At 41.4% G+C, this 21,279-nt stretch overlaps 1 protein-coding gene across 23 annotated transcripts in view; it reads left to right on the forward strand.

Annotated features, from left to right (window-relative positions):
- Positions 1-8,628: 8,628 nt before the first annotated feature.
- The window catches only part of TTN (titin), a 359,167-nt gene continuing 346,516 nt past the window's right edge, over positions 8,629-21,279 (forward strand). For all 23 annotated transcript variants that reach the window (XM_061608344.1, XM_061608325.1, XM_061608332.1 and 20 more), the window contains exons 1-5: positions 8,629-8,832; positions 10,910-11,013; positions 17,305-17,508; positions 19,271-19,558; positions 21,168-21,259. In XM_061608344.1, the coding sequence (XP_061464328.1) occupies positions 10,923-11,013; positions 17,305-17,508; positions 19,271-19,558; positions 21,168-21,259 (675 nt within the window). In that variant the 5' untranslated portion in view covers positions 8,629-8,832; positions 10,910-10,922. The remainder of the gene's footprint in view (positions 8,833-10,909; positions 11,014-17,304; positions 17,509-19,270; positions 19,559-21,167; positions 21,260-21,279) is intronic.

The raw sequence follows: 21,279 nt of genomic DNA on the forward strand, positions 1-21,279 counted from the left end.
CTCATGAACATTCTTCAGCGTTTTAGTGCTCCTTTCTCCTAGGATGCATTTTTGTCTGCAGTTTTGACTAATGTACACATTTTTGCAAGCTATTTCTTCTAATACAATGCATTTTTGTATGTTATTCTCACTCATATATTCATTTGTATGACACTTTCCCCTGATATATATACATTTTATGAACATTGGTTGGAGACCTGCATTGCAAAATTTGGACAAGTGTGAATTTTGAAAGATGGCTGCGTTTCAGTTTCCATATTGTTTCAGAAAGTGCAAATTTGATAGATTCGGCTTTAAATGTGAACTGTCTCAAATTTCTCCCCTAGCCCTAGTTCCTAGTTTGACTGTTGAGGCACTATTAGAAATCCACTGAAAGGTAAAACATATCCATAAAAAATTAAAGCAAGAAATTTTTTAAAATGGCAACTGGCCAGTTTTCTCCCCTGGTGGTAAGGCTTATCAGGGAACCTATATTGTGGGCCCTGAGACATTATCAACACAAGGTTCTCAGATGTAATATACCTTTGTGCTGTTTTATGGAAAGTGATTCATTAATGAAATAAATAAATGAAATGAAATGTAATTTACTCAGCAGTTTAACGTTTACTCCAGAAATTCTTCCATATCTCTGCTAATTCAGTTTCAGTTGATGCAGCCTGATGTCGTTGACAAGGTGCTTGTGACAATGCGGGCAGCAACGTGTCCCCTTGACCCTTGCCCTTCTTGGTTTATTAAAGCTTGTGGAGGGGGTTTGACTGAGTAGATCCAGGGTGTGCTTAACACATTGTTGCAGAAGGGATTGGTCCCAGCTGCCTTGAAAGAGGCGATAATCTGACCGCTCCAGAAAAAGCCCACCCTGGACCCATTGGTTTGTGACAACTACCGACCGGTTGCAAATACTCCCTTTTTAGGGAAGGTGATTAAGAGTGTTGTGGCACAGCAGTTGCAAGTATTCTTGGATGAAACAGACCCATCTTGCCCATCCCAGTCTGGGTTTAGGCCTGGTTATGTGACTGAATCAGCCTTGGTCACCCTGATGGATGACCTTTACTGGGAGAAGGAAAGGCAGTGCGACCCTGTTATTCTTACTTGATCTCTCAGTGGCTTTTGATACCATTGACCATGGTATCCTTCTGAGCTGACTTGGTGAGATGGGTATTGGAGGCACTGTTTTACAGTGGTTCCAATCCTATCTCCAGGGTCACTCTCAGAGAATAGCATTGGGTGACTGTCTTTCACCCCCCTGGCAGTTGCGCTGTGGGGTGCTGCAGGGTACCATCTTGTCTCCCATGCTGTTTAACATCTATATGAAGCCCTTGGGAGTGGTCATCAGGAGCTCTGGGGCGAGGTGTCAGCAGTATGCTGACGATACCAGCTCTATTTCTCTGTAACATCTGAATCGGGAGAGGCTGTGCAAGCCCTTGGCCGCTGCCTGGACTCGGTAGTGGGCTGGATGAGGGCCAACAAACTGATCCTGAATCCAAGCAAGACGGAGGCAGTGTTGGTTGGTGGTTCCCGAGTTCAGATAATTGGTCAGTTGCCTGCTTTGTATGGGGTCATACTCCCTTTGAAAGAGCAGGTCCATAGTCTGGGGGTGCCCCTGGATCCATATTTGTCGCTAGAGGCCCAGGTGACCTCCATGGCTAGGAGTGCCTTTTAACAGCTTCGGCTGTTAAGATAGCTTTGGCCGTTTCTGGTCTGGGATCGCCTGACCACTGTTGTCCATGCACTGGTAACCTGGATTACTGTAATACACTTTATGTGGGGCTGCCCTTGAGGTTGGTCCAGAAGGTGCAGCTGATGCAAAATGCGGCGGCAAGACTGCTCACTGGGGTGGGGTATCGCCAACATGTCACCCTGCTGCTGAAAGAATTTCACTGGCTGTCCATTTGCTACTGGGCTAAGTTCAAGTTTCTAGTTTTGGTGTACAAAGCCCTATATGGCTTGGGACCAGGATACCTGAAAGACCATTTTACCCCTTGTATACCCAGTTGATCACTGCGCTCTGCAGGTGAGGGCCTCCTGCAGATACCATCTTATCAGGAGGTCCGTTCTGCACAATATAGGAAACGGACCTTTAGTATGGCGGCACCTTCCCTGTGGAATTCCCTCCCCTTAAATATTAGGCAGGTGCCATCTCTGTTATCTTTTCAGTGCCTTTTGAAGACTTTCCTCTTTCAACAAGCCTTTTAAGTTGAGACCTATCCCAGTCTGCGTCTGTCTTGGGATTGCTTTTTAATATGTTTTTTTAAAACAATGTTTTTTAACCCTTTTTTAAAGATGCTTTTAAAGCTTTTAAAAAAATGTTTTTAAAGTTGTTTTGTTTTGGTGTATTTTAAGGTCTGTTTTTATGATGTTTTGGTGTGTTTTTAGTGCTTTTGTTTGCCACCCTGGGCTCCTGCTGGGTGGAAGGGCGGGATATAACTCAAATAATAAATAAATAAATAAATAATTGAACAATAGCTAACAAAAATATAATTGTAGTACTAATAGGAACTTAGGAAGCTGCCTTGTACCAAATCAGACCGTTGGTCCATGTCTTGCAAAGCCTCATGCACAGCTCTCCTCAAGACCTGATTATCAGCTGATGTTCAAGGTTTGCAAAACCCAATGCTTAGCACTTTGAACAGGGCTTCGAGGTGCTGCCAATAATCTGATCAGCAGTGCCTGCAAACCACTTTTGGCTGAGCAACATCTTTACCTGCCCCATCTCTGACGTCATATATGACATCATGTGTTGGACAGGTGGGCATGGCTTAGCCAAAATGGCTTTGTGGGCCAAATAGGGAGGCCTGGCAGGCTTAATCAGCCTGCAGGCCAGAGTTTCCTCACAGCTGATGTATGGTCTACTCTGACTCCACGGTTTCAGACAGGAAGCTTCCCCAGCCCTAACTGGAGATGCCAGGGATTGAACTTGGGACCTTCTTCATGCAAAGCAGATGCTCTCCCACTTTGCTACTACACCTTTGCCCTAAATGTAAATGGGTATATGTAAACAGATGTAGTAACAATAGGTATACAGTAGTTTTATGAAAAACAAACATCTGTGTAGGGGAGCCCTCCCTAGTCGTTCTCAGGACAACGGCAACTAAGATGTTTTTGTCTCCAGAAGCCATCTGATTAGCTTTGCCAATATATGGTTGGGGGGATGGGGGGCAGCAAGGAACTAGGCATGGCCCTGCTCTCTCCTCCATGTAGGGATTAAAGCCACTTAGAGAAAGAATGTCTGAAAAGGGTTATCGTTAGTGGAAACTGACCTTTAACATCTCTCTTAAAAAGAGCTTTCGGTTTACTTGCGCCTTCTCATAGCCAGTTGGTATCAGCACTTCACACGCTGATGGTCTAGTTGGCAACTAATTTTAGTCGCTGCCATATTTTGAACTGGGCACAGGCTGAAGGCCTAGCAGTATTGACTCCAGCTGTCTCTGGCTGAAGGGGAGGCTGAAGCCCCATCTCCTTAGTCTAAACAACTGCATAAGTTCTGCTGTTGTTTGGGCTTCACCAGCAGAGCGAATAGCTGTTGTGCATAATTAGATTAGGTGTGTGGAATGGAGGGGGCAGGTGAAATGTTCCCCTGGGGCTTGGTTGAACCCTCAGGCCACCAGTTACTTAGTGGATGCTACTGTTGCTTTGAACAGAAGAGACAAAAGCAAGTTCATATATTGACACCGTTTGCTTGAGGTGATAGATACCTACCTACCCCATTTTTCCAAAGAAGATGAAAACTTAGAGAATTGTGCCCAGTTTTAACCCTAAAAAAGCTATATAGTGTTTAAATTCACATAGTGATAGCAGGGCATTGTGGTACTTGAAAAGCCGCTTTGAGACATGTTGGGAAAATAGAGATGGGCGGATCTGTCAGTTCAGTTCCACTCAGTTTCTCATTTTCCCAATCTTAAGTTTGGTTCTCCACATTTCCACATCCGTCTGCCATTAAAAAAAACCTCATAAAAATTCATCAGCATTTTCCTGCAAATTTTTCCTAATTGGTCATTTTTGCAAAGCAATTTTCCTGAATGTAGTGCATTCTTGTATGTTATTTTCATGAATCTATGCATTTTTAGCCATGCTTTAACCTAGTATCTGCATTTTTGTACACATTTCATGCCTGGAGAATTGCACTGCAAAATCTGGAAAAGTGCAAATTTCAGACTGTGTTTCAGTTCGAATATTGTTTCAAAAAGTTTGAATTAGGTAGGTTTGCCTTTAAATGCGAACTGATCCCCCATCCCTAGGTGAAAAGCGGGGCATAATTTCTTAAAATTTCTTAAAAGAAATAAAAATTTCCCTCAAAAATGGTGCACTCTCTAAGAAAGCATTTGAGGCGGAATTTGCTCTATACTGTTATTTTCCAGACCTTGATAGCATGACTGGTTTTCCTGGTAGCATAGACTGAAATTGAGGCATTCATTTACTGGGTAATCGAGATCATGAAACTTAAATCATGAAGCTTAGTTTCCAGCATTGCATCCAGGAGATTGTAAATTTCCTAAAGGTCAACAGGACATCGTAGACAAGTTATGTTTAATGTCCGTCTTGGAGAGCTGAGTCATAACCCACCTTTGCCATGGCTCATTGTGCAACCCCTTGTAATTCACAACCTCCTGGTTCAACCTAAAGTTCGTAACTTTGCTAGAGGTGATAAGCCAGGATATTGAAACATCACAGAAATTTGGCAGATTATTTGCAAGGACAGTCATACAACCCATACCTACAGTTATAGAGGTTTCACATAAAATTATGTCACATAAAATTATGTTGTGGCTCTTAATTGCTGCTATATGATTTTATTTTATTGCCTCGGAATGTTCAGTTCTGTTATTTATTTATAAAAGGTAAATGTTCCTGTCATCTACACAATACCCAACTAATTCTCAACTGGGTTTTAGTCTGAACTTTCAAGGATCTGTCCAAGATGTTGAAACCAGGAGATCCTTGAAAGTTTGGACTAAAATTCAGAGTGGATTCCATTGCCCTGTTGTCATGAAGCCACCAGCCACCACTGCCAGGGAATAAGGTCCATTGAACTCAAACACATGGGCTGCTTTTACACTGCACTTTATTGCATTATTCTGACAATTACTTACCTGGTAATTTGCTCATTATATTTGACCTTTCACATGATATAAAAGCTAGTTCCAGAAATCTAGTGGAATATAGTAGAAGTTTAGCACTAATTTTCCTGTTAAATAATACCAGCAATAATCCATTTGCAAGCTTGGGAACCCAGAAGATAATGGGAGCTTTGCTCTAGCTTCAGTCACTCACCTGATAGGCATCCCGGCATGCAATGCATTCCTGCCCCTTAGGCGCACACCGATATTTTTGCCTGATGAAAATTGCACCGGTATTCCAGCATAGGTGCGTGTTGCAGCATTTCCTTTCCCCCCCCCCTGTGTCCATACACTAACTCAAGGAAAGAATTATGGAGGAACTACAATGCTCAGAAGTATAACAGGTGCGGGACAAAAACAAGGTACTGTTCGTTGCAGCTGTGTGAAAGACAGTTGCGCGAAATGCCAGTATGGCAGCCGAAAAAGCCACAGTTCCTTAACACAACAGGTTCTGTTGTGTGAAAGGAATTTAGGAATCAGGACAGAAGCGCTACCATTTTAATATGTTAAACTAACACAATAAGCCCCATGTCTGAATGCAGCTATGAATAGGATTGTCCTGTAAGCCCCAACAAAACACAGAATTAAATGCTTAATACAATCCCATTGATTATTTTATTTATTTATTTATTATTTGATTTATATCCCGCCCTTTCTCCCAGCAGGAGCCCAGGGCGGCAAATTTCAAATCCATTGCCCGTCTGTGAAACTTGCATTCATTTCTGGCATTTTAACTGAATGTAAATCAACTGGACTTCCTCTTTCCACCACACTTTAATGGCAAAATGCGATGTAATATAGCAGTTGGACTGTTTCTTATGAATCTGCTTAGGGACAGTAGAGAAATTTGTTTTCGTTGTCTAACACCTCCTGAAGCAATACTTGAACAGAAATGCAGCTATCCTCCTCTGAATTTTGTGAGGGAGCAGTCTTCCAACAAAAACAAATATATGTACAAAAATGTGTATATTAGGGGAAAGTGTGCATAAAATGCATTTATTTGTGAAAATAAAAATGCAGTGTAATAGAGGAAATGTAAACGGGTATATTAGGCATTTTACATAGAAAAAAGTGTATATTAAGAGAAAGGCACACTAAAATGCAGACATATTTTCATGAGGACTTTGGGTGTGGAAATGTGCCAAACAAAATTTAAGATTTAAAAACTGAGAAACAGAGAGAAACCAAAACCGTCATATTTGACCATTCCTACATCTGCCTGTATCATAAGTGTGAGTGGGTATGTCCCAATTTAAAAATAAAAACAGATCCATAGGTGATGTGATTGATGGGTCCTCCTTCCTTCATGCATCCTTTTCCTAAGTGGTTTTTCTGAAACCATTTTTAAAATTTATTTTTACACGTATGTCCCGCCTTTCCTCCAAGAAGCACAAAGTGACATACAAATATGGTTCTGTCCCTCCCAATTTTATCCTCACAACAACCCTGTGAGGTAGGTTAGGTTGGGAGGCAGTAACTGGCCCAAAGTCACCCAGTGAGCTTCATGGCTGAGTGGGGATTTGAATCCAGGTCTCCCAGGTCCCAGTCAAACACTCTCACCACTACACCACACTGGCTGTATGGTTTTAGAGTAGAACAGGGAGGGGAGATACTCCACATCTGTGCACCCTACATCTTTGCACTCATTTTGGTCTTTAAATCTGTGCCTTCAATCCTCCACTTTGTATGTGCACACTTGGCATTTAAAGAGATAGAAGTTGCCACTGTCACCTATAGTTTGGTGCTTAGACCATCAGAGACTGAGCTTGTGCATGTGTGTGTCTGTGCATATGCACACTGAGCACATTGAGACAAGTGTTTATTGTTTGAGAACATGGATCTTCCGGGGGGGTGCTTTTTGTTTTGAACATTCTCTAATAACTCACTGTTGCTTTCTTGCTCTACTTGTTTAGGACATCTGAAGCTACTCTCAATTGACTGTTAATAAATTCCCTTAGCAACCAGCTAAATGGAAAATGCTTAAATTAAAGTGGTAGAATATAATATTTCAGCCTTAGGTTAAGCCGTAAAACATCTTTGTTTTGCTCTATGGATATCCTCTGAATGAATGCAAATATTAAACTACTCAAGCGTTTGTACTACGGATGGGATCCACATTTCAGTGCCAGTTCAATTTTTGGTCTGTTGAACTTCCTTCCAGTACTGCTTCGGAAAGGATCAATGCTCGCTATTTGCAATAAATACAGATTCATTTCACCCCTGCAATAATATTGATATTAATATTGATATTTTTTAAAAATATAAATTTTAATTGATTTAAAATATTTATATTTTCCTCAAAATAGAAATATGAATATTGATATTTGTGAGGTGAATTTTTTTTAAAAAAAATCTGCTTCAGCCATGGAAAACTGCTAGGAAAAAAACCAATCCACAAGGACAAAAAAAGTGCAAATAAATAGGAAATCTGATGTCAAATTCAAATTTTGCAAAATTCTAGCATATCCCTAGTTTGTACCCAATAGTGCCCTTTGCTTTGTAGCCCCCCATTATCTCTCAGAGGGTCCCCCAACACTCCAAAGTACATTTTGGTGGGTCCAGAGGGGTGAATGGGGGAGGCAGGATTAGTGGAAAAAATCACCTCCTCTCCCCCACACTTTGGTTTGTGGGATCCTCCACTGAATTCAAGCCCCTTCCATGAACAGAGGGGCATTGCTGCATTTAGCCCCTTATCTCTACTTTCATTATCTAAAGCAGAGAGGTGGAAGTCAAAATCGCCTCCCTCTTAAATATTCTGGTGTTTGCAGTACAAGTTGATGTATCTTTGCTAGGCCCAATCTATGACCTCTGATCAAGGATTATCTCTGATTATACGGGGAGGGGGAGAAACACTTTTGTTTGCATTCAGACCATGTTTTTGTTAAGTCATCCTGGAAGCAATGCCTTAACCACCTTCAGAAAAGAAGTGTCTGTTATTCTGACATTAAACAAGCACCCTTACCCTTTATTAACTCAAAACAATATATTCTACCAGTATAATAAGTTCACATGGCATAAGATCAGTTTACTTAATTGACATGGAGATTGACAGTTGCATTTGGCATCCACTTTTTTGTTCACAGGGAGGCAAATGCATGGCTTTGTTTTATTGGGACTGGTGGAGCCCATTACTTAGCTGGCTCTTCTTGACTAGCTGATACAATCTCTGTTAACTTCCCCCCCTTTATTTTTTACCCCCTCACACACATTTCTTAATACACAAGGTATGAACTGCTTAGTAGCATCAGATACAATCACTGTCTCTCACACATCTCTACTTTCTGAATGACTGGCTGCTTTTTCCTCAGCATGGCCTCTCTTGTAGTGCCAAATTTAGCATTGTCAGTCAGGCAAACAGGTGGCCTATTGGGTAAGTGGACTCCCCCTTCTCTCGGGGCCTTTTCTCTCAAAGAAGCCAATCAGAAGTGACACCAAGGTGACAGAGGCAGAGTTGTCAGCAGATCTGGGGTATAAAAAGTAAAACAACCATGTTAGCACTTCTGAGCAGTCGTGCATTCCCAGCCTCGCCTCGGGTGTAGGGATTGCAGGGAAAAGCAAAACTACACTGTCTCAACTGTGTAGTTTTGTTTTTTTATGGTTAGAGGCTCAACCATTCTCATGTTGGGATTGTTTAAAATCATACTCTGGATAAGGACGTCGTTTAAGGAAGTTACACTTGGGCTTAGCCCACTCCTGTTAGGCACTCTTGTGAAATCAGGTTAGTAGCATGTCTGTAATAACTATATTTTCTGTAACAAAGTAACCCATTGGGTCAATATGCATGTAATCAGGAGCTAAAATTGGGGGTGAGGGGTGTCCTACATGATTCTTGTAAACTAGAATGCAGTTTTTCATTAAAGTAACGATGCCTTGTTGACTGTGAATTTTTAGGTCTTTGAAATACTTGGCTAATACCTCTTTAAATGTGCTTGAGGGTGAAAAGCTATTTCAAAAGACTCTTTAAAAATGCTTTTTAAAATGTCTGGTTAACTTTTAATGCTTCCAGGGAGCGCTCAAGGTTATGTTACTTGTAGATAAATGGAGACGCTCCCAGAATAGCTCAGATAAAACGCACATGGTATTGGCTGCTTGCTGATGACTTTTTAAGGGAATCAGCTGCTGGGTTATCCATTACACTGCAGCTCTGGACCACTTGCCTGCTGTCAGTCAAAACTGGAATGGTTATTTTTGGAATGTGACATTTCATAGGCATACCTTTGAAATACTAATAATACAAAAGCCATATAAGATCACAATTTGGATAAGAGAAATTTTTTCCTGCTACTTTAGGGTAGGCAAAAGCATTTTGGAGACTACAACATATATGATATAGAATTAAACCATCCTAGATTTTGGTTTTGATAGTCTTTGCTTTCTTTTTTTTAGCTGAATGCTATAGCTGCAGATAAAGTGAGGAACCCAGCTGGGTGAATTACATTTTAAAGTCAAATAAATAGTTTCATTTTAAGACTAAGTGTTGAAATGAACTCATGTAAAGCACTTCACTTTCTAGAAATCTGGAACTAGTAACTATTTTAGAAACAGAAAGGAAAGAACTCACAATGGTCTATATGCATTAAAAAGGCAGCACACTGGCATGTTCTTCTTGCTAAAATACAGCTTCTTATTCTTATCACGGCAGAATCAGACTGCCTGAACTTAACAGCCATAGGAATTTTTATGATGACCAAGAGAAATAGGCCTCCCATATAGCACTGAAATAAGAAGCAGACTGGGATCCAAGCTGTTTCTGATCAAACCTCTGATGCCTCCATTCATACCCTTGTGGGAATTCATTAAAGATATCAGTATAGCGACCCTGCTGTTTTTATGACAGATTCAGTAGTCAAGTTAATATAATGGGATGTTAAGGCATTAAGTTGATAGGTATTGCATATTAAGCAACATAAGATGAATTATTACGTTATGACTATATACTTTTATGTGGCTTACCAGAATAAGGACATTGTATTACACCAACAGACATTTTAGCCTGGGGTGAGGGTGGGGTTTTCAGATTTTGCACCTTCCTGCAGTTGTTCACACCATCAATGTCAGTTATCTTATAGCCTAGCTCACATTTCAAAGTTGGCCCCCATCTCTGGCCCCCATCTTTCTCTCTCTCCCTCCTAGATTCAACTGGCTGCTTGTGGTTTTGCATTTACATTTTGTGTTTATCTTCTGCTTCCCCCCCCAATATTTCTTTCATATTAAAGGAAACTATTAAGCATTCTAAAGAGGTTCTTTTTAAACACGTCTAAATTTCCAAATAGATTGAAGATTTCCACTGTGCTTTAATGGTCATTGTTTAAAGACATATGGAAGATGGAAATGATACTAGCATTTTCACACAGTTTTGTGGTTGTGAAGAAAATTATTCCCTCCTGCCTCATTTTCACTTTTTAAAAAAAATTATAATCTGGTTTGAGAATAATGGAGCAAAGGTCAGATTGTAAAGCAGTAGCAGCATCAGCATAAGAAAGGAGACACTTAAGCAGTATGCTTATTTCCATTTGACAATATGCAGCCTCCCTTGAAGCCAGTGGCAATCATATTACTTACCATGCTAATCGGAGCTGCAGATAATACAGAAACAATAATTACAATGCATAATTCTTCGTAAAATGCTGCTTTCTGGAGATGAACCCCAGTCAAGAGCCCACAGGTCCCATGTAATCAGTGTAAATCATTCCCTATGAAAGTAGAGTGCAGAGTGTCTCACCATGCTGTGCTGAGGACTTTAAGCAGATTGACATTGTCTCACATACAATTTTTATTTCCATCTTTCTTTACAGAGTGCCTTTCAAGATGACGACAAAAGCACCAACGTTTACACAGCCGTTACAAAGTGTTGTGGCACTGGAGGGTAGTGCCGCAACCTTTGAGGCTCACATAAGTGGTAAGGCTTTCATCTTACAATCATTGCTTCCCTTGTGTTTTGCTGATTTCTCTGGACACAATAGTCAAGGTGCATCAGTTCATTCAGGGGGACCTCTGCGGAGGGTAATTTTAAAAGGAGTTTGTTATACACCTCTGTTCCCACCTCACAGTGGTCCCCTGCCTGTTTGCACCAGGGTGGCGGTGGCTGAGCATGCTGATGGGGGCTCACCGAGTTAGGATCAGAATTGGTGAAAGGTTCACCTCGCTTGGGTGCTGGATGTCTCCAAGTTGGTTTAGCTCCCTCTACCTCTCAAAGGCAGGAAACTCAGAGGAATTTGTTGGCTCTTCCTCTCTTGAAGCCTTCATTTGACACCACATGATTCCTATTCCGAGGAAAACTTCAGCACTAAGCTAACCTGGAGGAAATGGAATGCTTCAGTGCAGAGACCTTCCCTGTTAGTATATAGGGTCAGGAAGAGAGTTCTCAGCGAATATAGCAAAGGTATAGTCTGACCATTCAAATTGCTGGGAGGACCATGTTGCATACCTTGCTCACTACACAAAGTTTAAAAGTCTGCCCCATAAAGTCTGAAACATTATGACAACATGAAAAGGTTTTTAGTTGCCATAATTGACAAAAGTTAGGAAGCTGCACAGCTTTGAGCAGCCAGTGCCAGAGCTACATCCAAAACCACTGGGACAAGAAGTGCTTGCAAAGTGCCTCACTTCAAAAGCCATTGCTAACAGCCTATTGAACTCATGAGCTTCTACACTTTTTTCCTCCTTCCAAAGTCTTCAAAAGAGTCTGGAAATCTTTGCACAGTTACACATTAATAATAATTCCCTTCCCTTCTATCTAAGAGTTCAAGTTGGTGTAGAGGTTTTGGGTTATTTTGCCATTTCTTGTATAGACATTTTCCCCACTGGTCCGCCACACTAAAACAAGCCATCAATAATAAAATGAAAGTGGAGGGTTTTCAAATGCCTAGCAGGCCAAAATGCTTTTTCTGGTGGCCTACATCATCATCATCATCAAAACATTTGTTATCCACCCTTCACCAGTAGGTTCTGTTATTAAAAATAGTTTAAAACAAATTAAAACAATGTACATGTTAGCCCCAGAGAACATGCCTCCATGAATTTGGATTCTGGCAAGCCAAGACTGATCATCCTAATTGTGGATTGGGCCCTGTTCAACACTAGCAAGCACATAACTGGCTTGACAAATGTCAAAGCAACTAATTTTGAAGAAGCAAGTGAAATAGATTAGGAACCAGCAGGCCAGATTTGGGACCCCCTGAATGGTACCTCCTGTATCTTATCTCCCACTTGACAAACCAAAGGTAACAGAAGGGAATGGAGAAAGTGTTATCTGTGGGTAACAAGCCCTGTCAGTAGGCCATTCTGCAGGAGAGACTAACTGAGGTCTTGATGGTCTACCTCTTCACTCAGAGTGGCTGTCCAGGAAAATCTACTAGCAGCCCAGGGTGGGGGGTGGTGATGCCAGACTATTCCTGCAGCTGCCACATGCTGAAATAGTTGGTGGCTGGGTAAATCACCTTTAAGTTGTTTTTAGGACAAAAGAACATAGACAACATAAGAAGAGCACAGCTGGATCAGGCCAAATGTCTATTTAGTCCAGCATCCTGTTCTCACATTTATTTTATTTTATTTATTTGAATCATTTTTATTCTACTCTTCAGCCAAAAAGGCTTCCCAGGGCAGTTTACAGTGATCAAATAATAAGACTAATGAAATCACCTTGGTTAGTTTGTAGATCACACAGGTATCATTTTCAATCCTGATCATTACCTCAGCAGGACTTCCATTACTGAATCCCTTAAATCTTAAGCTTCTATTTAAGTCATGCTGCAAAGTGGCCCAAATTCTCCCAAACCTGCACACATAAGGCCTGGTTTCAGTAGGGTGCCTCAAGTTGATTTCAGAAGGGGAACAAGGCCTGTTTCAGATGTGCTGCAAGCATTGCCAGGCCTAATGAGATCATGTTGCAACTTTTAGCAGCCCACATGTTTTTAAGTGAAGGGCCACATTACTGGAACGGAATACAGTATGGAAATACTCCATGACTCAGAACCTCAAGAGGCTCAAAGGCACACATTGGTCATAGCCATAGGCAATATGATATATATTTATCCCAGGAGAGAACCATGATACATAGGGAACAAAACTACAGAACCAGCCTAAGAAACATGAGCAACTTTGCCAGGGCTCAGTTCTATTCTGCTGGCAGTGTTTCCCCACAGCCCCTCCACTTCAGTCCTATCTCTGTGGCTTCCTTTCCCCCTATACTCCACCCTAACTTACTCTAATTCCTTCTTCTGAACGGTATATTTTGCAGTGAGAGGAAGGGCAAGACTGCCAATAATTCTTGGGGCCATTGAGCCTTGTGTTCATTTGTGTGGGAGGATCTATTTTGCCTAATACTTACTTGAAAGTATTGCCTTTTTTAAAAAAGGCCAAACTGGATATGATGGTGACAGTCTTGTGAATTTAAACATGGAACTGCCTCAATCTCAAAAAGGAGGGGGGGCAGTTTTAACAAAAGGGGCATAGAGGGACACTGAACCTTCCTCTATATTTATATATTTATTTATACACTGTTTATATGCCAAAATGGCTTCCATGTACCCTCTGCTTACCTCCCCATACCTCTCTGCCCAAACACTTTTCTATTAGCTAAGCTCACTTCCGGTATTAGAATTCAGCTGGTGTGTGTATAGAAGTATTGGTTCCAGAAGGTGCAGTGAGTAACTCAGGATCTGGCATGGTAAACTGAGGCTACCAAGGAGTTAATCTGTCAGGAAGCATGTTAGGCCTCCTTCTTCATAAGGCGCATAAATTCAGAAGGCTCGCTAGGATTAGCCCAAATACCTTGTTCATGCCTTCTGCCATAACAGCAGACATCCTTAGGAGCCAATAAGCATGAAAGGGAAGAGTGTTAGCTACTGAGAAGAGTCTTCTCAGTGGCTCTCACCTCCTTTTACGCTGATTGGCTCCAAAATGCAGGAAAGGACAAGGAAACATGTTTGAAGACTCTTCTCAGTGGCTAACACAGTCCCCTTTCATGCTGATCAGCTCATAGGATGCTGGAGATATAGGGAACCTGTTGGGACCCTGCTCCCAAAAAAGTAAGGGATCTAAGACCTCACAAGACACTGGATGGCTACACCCCTGCTATCTGGCCCTTGGGACTCGCTCCAAGCCACACAGCCCCTTTTTAGTCCACATCACCTCTCCCCAGGTTACACCTCTCACCAGCCCTGTTCTATGCCTCCCCACCCCTTGCCTGGCTAAAATGTGTCCTTGAACTTACTTTTGCATGGGTAGAATGAAGTCTGCTATACAAAGATAAGAGTCACATTTATTGTGCCACGCATTTTTTGCCTCTGCCCATGCCTACCGTTGACATACAGCCCCTGGATGGGTGCTATAAGGGAATTTGTCCCTGAGGCTGAAAACAGTTCCCCAGTCCCCACTCCTACCTTAGGGGTAAGATTCTTTTTATCTCTCAATATTCTTCCTTCTGCTATGTTCACTGGGTTCCTTGGTACATCAATGAGACTGAAATATGACTGGACAGGCAGGAATATTTTTCTAGGTTCTCTGTTCCATAGCAAGAGGTAGCATTTCTGAAAGTCCCTCTCTTTTGCTCTTGTTTTCAATCCAAGCCTTTACCCAGAGTAATCTTATTGTAAAACTCACATTGCAAGATGTTGTAAATCCCTCTTTCCCTAAAGCCACTCATCAATTCAGACAGGTCTGACAGTAATTCAGGATTTGGGTTTCTAATGCACTAAAATCTATGAGCAATTTTTATCTCTTCAAATCTGAGCTAAATCACAAAAATGTACTTGTGCTTCCCCCCCTTATCAATCATCAGTCATTTAAAATTTAGTTTTTCTGTACCAAGGATTATCAAGGATTATCAATATCTTGGCACATTCATTAACCAAAATGGAGACAATAGTCAAGAAATTAGAAGAAGGCTAGGACTGGGGAGGGCAGCTATGAGAGAACTAGAATAAGTCCTCAAATGCAAATATGTATCACTGAACACTAAAGTCAGGATCATTCAGACCATGGTATTCCCGATCTCTATGTATGGATGTGAAAGTTGGACAGTGACAAAAGTGGATAAGAGAAAAATCAACTCATTTGAAATGTGGTGTTAGAGGAGAGCTTTGGAGGTACCATGGACCATGAAAAAGACAAATAACTGGGTGTTAGAACAAATTAAACCAGAACTATCACTAGAAGCTAAAATGATGAAACTGAGGTTATCATACTTTGGGCACATCATGAGAAGACCTGATTCACTAGAAAAGACCATAATGCTGGAAAAAACAGAAGGGAATAGAAAAAGAGGAAGGCCAAACAAGAGATGGATTGATTCCATAAAGGAAGCCACAGACCTGAACTTACAAGATCTGAACAGGGTGGCTCATGACAGATGCTCTTGGAGGTCACTGATTCATAGGGTCACCATAAGTCGTAATCGACTTGAAGGCACATAACAACAACAACAACAATGTTATAAATACTGTGAAGAAAGTAGTTGTGCGCTATTTCTGGATCTCTTGATTGAGTCCATAAAGGAAGCCACAGACCTGAACTTACAAGATTTGAACAGGGTGGTTTATAATTGATGCTATTGGAGGTTGCTGATTCATAGGGTTGCCATAAGTCATAATTGACTTGAAGGCACATAACAGCAACTAAACTACCTATGATAATACAAAGTATATACACATGCACACACCCACACACACACGCATGCACACACACACAACGGTATATTAAGGGCAACAAACTCAGATTTTTTCAAAATAATCTTAATAAATATACTACAATATAATTTTTCTACAATATAATTTTTCTGTCTACAACATAAAAGTGATACTTTATTTAGCACATTTCCCAGGCACCTGGTTGGCCACTGTGAGAACAGGATGCTGGACTAGATGGGCCACTGGCCTGATCCAGCAGGCTCTTCTTATGTTCTTATGTTCTTATGTTCAAAGCTCCTTACATGCATCCATTCAGCAACCCTCACAGCGATCATGTAAGGACATTTTGCTGCCTGGGGCAAAGGACAAGCTGGGGTTCTGCCCCACCCCCATTCCACCCCCATTCCACATAATCAAGCCAGCAGGGCTGGCCAGCTGAATCTTACTTCAGTACTGTCAAAGGGATGCAAACCCTGACCTTCCACTGCACCTGAGGGCAGCAGGCTAACTTAAGGAGTACAGGACAGGACAGGCCATATAGAGAATGGCTGATGAGCTCAGAAAGAGAGGTCAGCATCTGCCACTTGAGGCAGTTGCCTCAGTAGGGCCAGCCTTAGTCAGAACGATTATCCCCTTATTAGAGATGGGAGGCTGAAGCTGAGAGCTACTTCCTTAAGAGTTGTTGGTTGGTTGTACTGCCTTGGAGTCAATCCCGACTTATGGTGACCCTATGAATACAGTTTTCATGGTAAACAGTATTCAGAGGGGGTTTACCATTGCCTTCCTCTGAGGCTGAGAGGCAGTGACTGGCCCAAGGTCACCCAGTGAACTTCATGGCTGTGTGGGGATTCGAACCCTGGTCTCCCAGGTCCTAGTCCAACACCTTAACCTCTATGCCACACTGGCTCTCCTCCTTAAGATTACTTAGTATGTTAATGGGAAGGCTGAGACATAGGCTTCTTCTGGATATCCTTCTGGAAATGATGATGATGATGATGATGATTGACTTCAAGTGCTCAGCCCATCATTTTAACCATGAGGCTGCAAGCTCCCTAATAATACAAAAACTTTATATGGTGCATAGTGTAAATGTGCAGAAAATTTTAACTCTCTAGCTCTCTATATTAACTAAAGATTAAGAAAGACAAATTACATTCAATGTGCCATCTAAGAAAGATCCCTTCCCATCATTCATACCCCAGCCACTCCTTCCATTGAAAATTTAGATGGCATTATCTTGGTTTTTTTAATTGATGGACGGTGAAAACAGAAGACTGCCAGGTGGCTCTAACTGCACAGAAAGCAGAAATGAATCTCACCATGTTCTTGCAATCAAGGGTGTGGTGAGGCGTGGTTTTCTCAAATTACAATATCCCTTGAGTCACATTCTTCTTGCCTGATTAGGAACTGAGGCCCTTGGTCATTATGACAACCCTCCTTAAAACTATGTCGTAACGGCATCCCCATGTGCATCAGATACAAGCAGAGATATTTAATGACCATTGCCGCAACCCCCATGGCAAGCTGACTAATGCTAACACTTGTAACTGTCTTTGCTAAAGGTTTCCCAGTTCCTGAGGTGAGCTGGTATCGGGATGGCCAGGTTCTTTCTGCTGCAACTCTGCCCGGTGTGCAGATCTCATTTAGCGATGGCCGCGCTAAACTTGTGATCCCCACCGTGACAGCCGCTAACAGTGGAAGATACACTATACAAGCCACCAATGGATCTGGACAAGCAACTAGTACCGCTGAACTACTCGTCACAGGTATGTTATGAAATTAGGGAAATAGCAGAAGTTGGCACTTCCCTTCTTTAACCCAAACAACCCATTGAAAGTGACCCACAACTACTACATCTTGAAGCATGAAATCAAGGAAAGGAAATCAGTGTCGTTAAGCAAACCTCTCCACCACCACCACTTTCAAAATCTTACTACCTATATTCTCAAAGACTACTTCATGATAAGGTTCTTCATATTTAATTTACCCCTTAATCCTAAACACATTTGTTTGGAAGTAAGGACCAGTCAAATATAGCATACATGAGGTGAGCTGATGGCTTTCACATGCTGTCTCCACTCTGCAGATATATTTCCATGTGACATCCTTGTGTATACAAGTTCCTCGTGAACTTTTCCCCTTGAAAAAGGGATACAAGTATCTCATAAATGGTATTTGCTCATATCATACGTTACATTTGTTGTATTTTCTATATATTCTCTGTGTGTGGTTGGGCACCCATATACAGAATATCCAATGGGTAATATATAGTTATTTCAGGGAAACATCTACTTACAACCTGAATGCACAAACTCTTTCGCTGGGTACATAATTTCAATTCTGCCTAATAATGTAACATTTAACATACTAGAGGCTTCACTGACTTTATTGGAATTATTGAACCCTGCACCCAAGAGAAATATTTATTTCTAATTGTATCAATAGATGCTTAACTTATTTTTAGGGCTCTTCATGAACCACTGGACCACCCCGGCTTGATCTGGGTTGACCTAGGAACCACCCACCCTACCCTGGATCCATCTCCAAATTCTATGGTTCATATAGTTCTTACAAAGAAGCACACTGCAGCCCACAAGACTGAATTCTCTGCTCAATAACTGGTGACTGGAGGATTCATTGCTGCTGGGAGTCTGCTGTCTCAGCATGTTCCCTGCAAGGAGAATGCTGGCAAAGCCAATCCCTGCAGCCTTCCCACCTGAAGAGCTTGGAAAAGTTACTTTTTTGAACTACAACTCCCATCAGCCCTAGGCAACATGGCCACTGGATTAGGCTGATGGGAGCTGTAGTTCAAAAAAGTAACTTTTCCAAGCTCTGCTGAAGACACCTTGCCCTGACAACCCCAGGTTGTTCTGGGTGGCTGAACCTGACCTGGGTTGATGCAGGGCTGCCTCGATCTGACTCAGCCCAAGCCTGGATCCCCCAGAATTGGCTCAATCCAATGTGCATCCCTAGTTATTTCACAAGAGTTTACCACTGAAACTCTTCAGTTGAAATACAAAAATATGGTCTCTTATTATTGGCACCAAGTTTATGAATAAGATCAATCCTATCAACACTTTAAAAAATACTTCAGTTTTGTTATTACAAAGGAGTATGTTCTTCAGGGGAAAGTTATAATTTGGGAATCCTATATTGGAGCAATTACCAAGAATATTTAATTCATATTTAATAGTCTAATATTAAATATTATTAATTCTAATTCTAATATATTAAATATTAAATATTATTAATTCTATTAAATATTAATATTCTAATACACATTTAACATTTTAATACAGGGATGGGTGACCTCTGGCCCTCCAGATGTTGTTGGATTTCAACTCCCATCAGTCCCTGCCCATGGTCAGGGATTATGGGAGTTGCAGTCTGAAAATATCTGAAGGGCTTCAGGTTGGCCATTCCTGCTCTAATGTAAGAATTTTAATACAATACATTATTTTAGCAGAAATTGGTCTTTTTGTGTCTTTCGTATTTAAGCATGTTTCTTCTTCTTAATCTAAACTACAGCTGAAACAGCACCACCAAACTTTTCAAAACGACTACAGAGCATGACAACAAGACAAGGAAGCCAAGTTCGCCTTGATGTGAGAGTGACTGGAATCCCTACACCTGTGGTGAAGTTCTATCGGGAGGGAGTCGAAATTCAGAGCTCCCCCGATTTTCAAATTTTACACGAAGGAGACCTCTACAGTTTAATAATTGCAGAAGCTTACCCCGAAGACTCCGGAACCTATTCAGTAAACGCCACAAATAGCGTGGGACGAGCTACTTCAACAGCCGAACTAATAGTTCAAGGTAATAACAGATCAGAAGTTTGTGAAAAACAGAAACCACACACACACATACAAATTGTATTATCATGGCAGTATCGACACTCCGATTACAGATCCATCAGCATCATGTCTCTCAAGCATTTATAACTCAGATGTAAAATTTCACTCCAGGCTGAAACTTATCATAAATACCTCAGCATGAAGGGAAGAATTTCTCCCCACCCCTCAATAACATCAAAATAACTCTATCTGCATTTCTTCCCTGTTAGTATAAGGGAAAAATGATTAGGTATTGCTTATGCATGTGTGAGGCAAAAACTTGATCTTTGTTATTGCCTCCATTGTTCCTAGAATTGTTTGAAAGTTGCTTTAATATAAAATCCAGCAAGGCGTGGGCTAAATTCTTATCCCCGGGGCTTATCCTGCTGTGTACTGTAGCTTCATGATGACTTGCTTGGGCACATGTTTGCATTTGCTCAAAGCTCCAGGAGCTCCAGTGGGCAAATAGAAGTCTATGCCAGTATTGGGCTGCCTCTTTCTTTCCAACAGCTTCAGCCCAAAAAAGTACAAATGGAGCAGCTAGAGCAGAAATCCTGTCAATCAGCTGTTTGATGGAGAAGGGTGGAGGGCAGACCACATAATCCAACTTCTGCTCCCTCTGTCAAACAGCCAAAAGCAGGAAAACTAGGCTAGTCCACACATGACACTGCACACAGGTACAAGATGTCTCTACTAATGTACAAGTGTGTGCTTGAAAGGGTATACACTTGTTTTATTTGTACCGCTTAACTATTTTGTACACAGGTGCACAGACTCCACGCTCGCTGAATGTTACATGTGAATAACTGTACCATGTGTGTACAGCCCACCTATTTGTGAACACTGGTACAGAGATTGTACACTCATTGAATGTAATGGGTGAAAACCCTTACTGAGACAGAAAACTGGTCAGTCTAGCTCAGTATTATCTTACTGGCAATGACTCTCTGGGGTTTCAGACAGGAGCCTTTCTTATGCTAGGGACTGAACCTAGGAAAGTCTATATACACAATGTGCTCTCTGCCACTGAGCTTCGACTCCTTCCCAGTAGAGAGGATTATGTGTTTTTCTTCTTCTTCAAGGCTCCATGCAGCATGCGCTCACCTTGCCCATCAGATTAGGCTGGGCAATTATGCATATAACACACCTTATCATGTGTGGCTAGAAATACATCTGTGGGAGCCATGTGTGTATGGCTCCTACCTGGATTAGGGCAACTACACAAAGGTTACATTCAAGGAAGCATACGAAACTCATCAAAAATGAGCTGAGTAGCCACAGAAGCCATCAAACAACACTATTGCATAGAGCATATTCATATGTTACAGTAGTTTTGGTTTTCTAGTCTTTATATGACATGCTGCAATGATTCTGAAACATCCATTCAAAGCCTTATTTATTATGCATGATGTGTATGGCCTAGTTACATAGGTATACAAAAAGACTAATCTTACATCAACAGTTCCCCCCATTATTTGTCTACATGCCCAAGAAAAACAGATGGGCATGTAATTTTTTTTCTGGTGATGTTTATATGTGCACATAAATAACTGGAACAACAGATTTAAGAGCCCTGTCTTCCTTTCTATTAGGTGAGGAAGAAGCTGTTCCCGCTAAAAAGACAAAGACAATTGTTTCGACTGCTCAGATTACAGAAACTTCAAGACAAGCCAGAATTGAAAAGGTGTGTATTTTGACAGATCG

This window comes from Rhineura floridana, chromosome 2 (assembly GCF_030035675.1).
Source record: "Rhineura floridana isolate rRhiFlo1 chromosome 2, rRhiFlo1.hap2, whole genome shotgun sequence".
NCBI classification, from domain to species: Eukaryota; Metazoa; Chordata; class Lepidosauria; order Squamata; family Rhineuridae; genus Rhineura; species Rhineura floridana.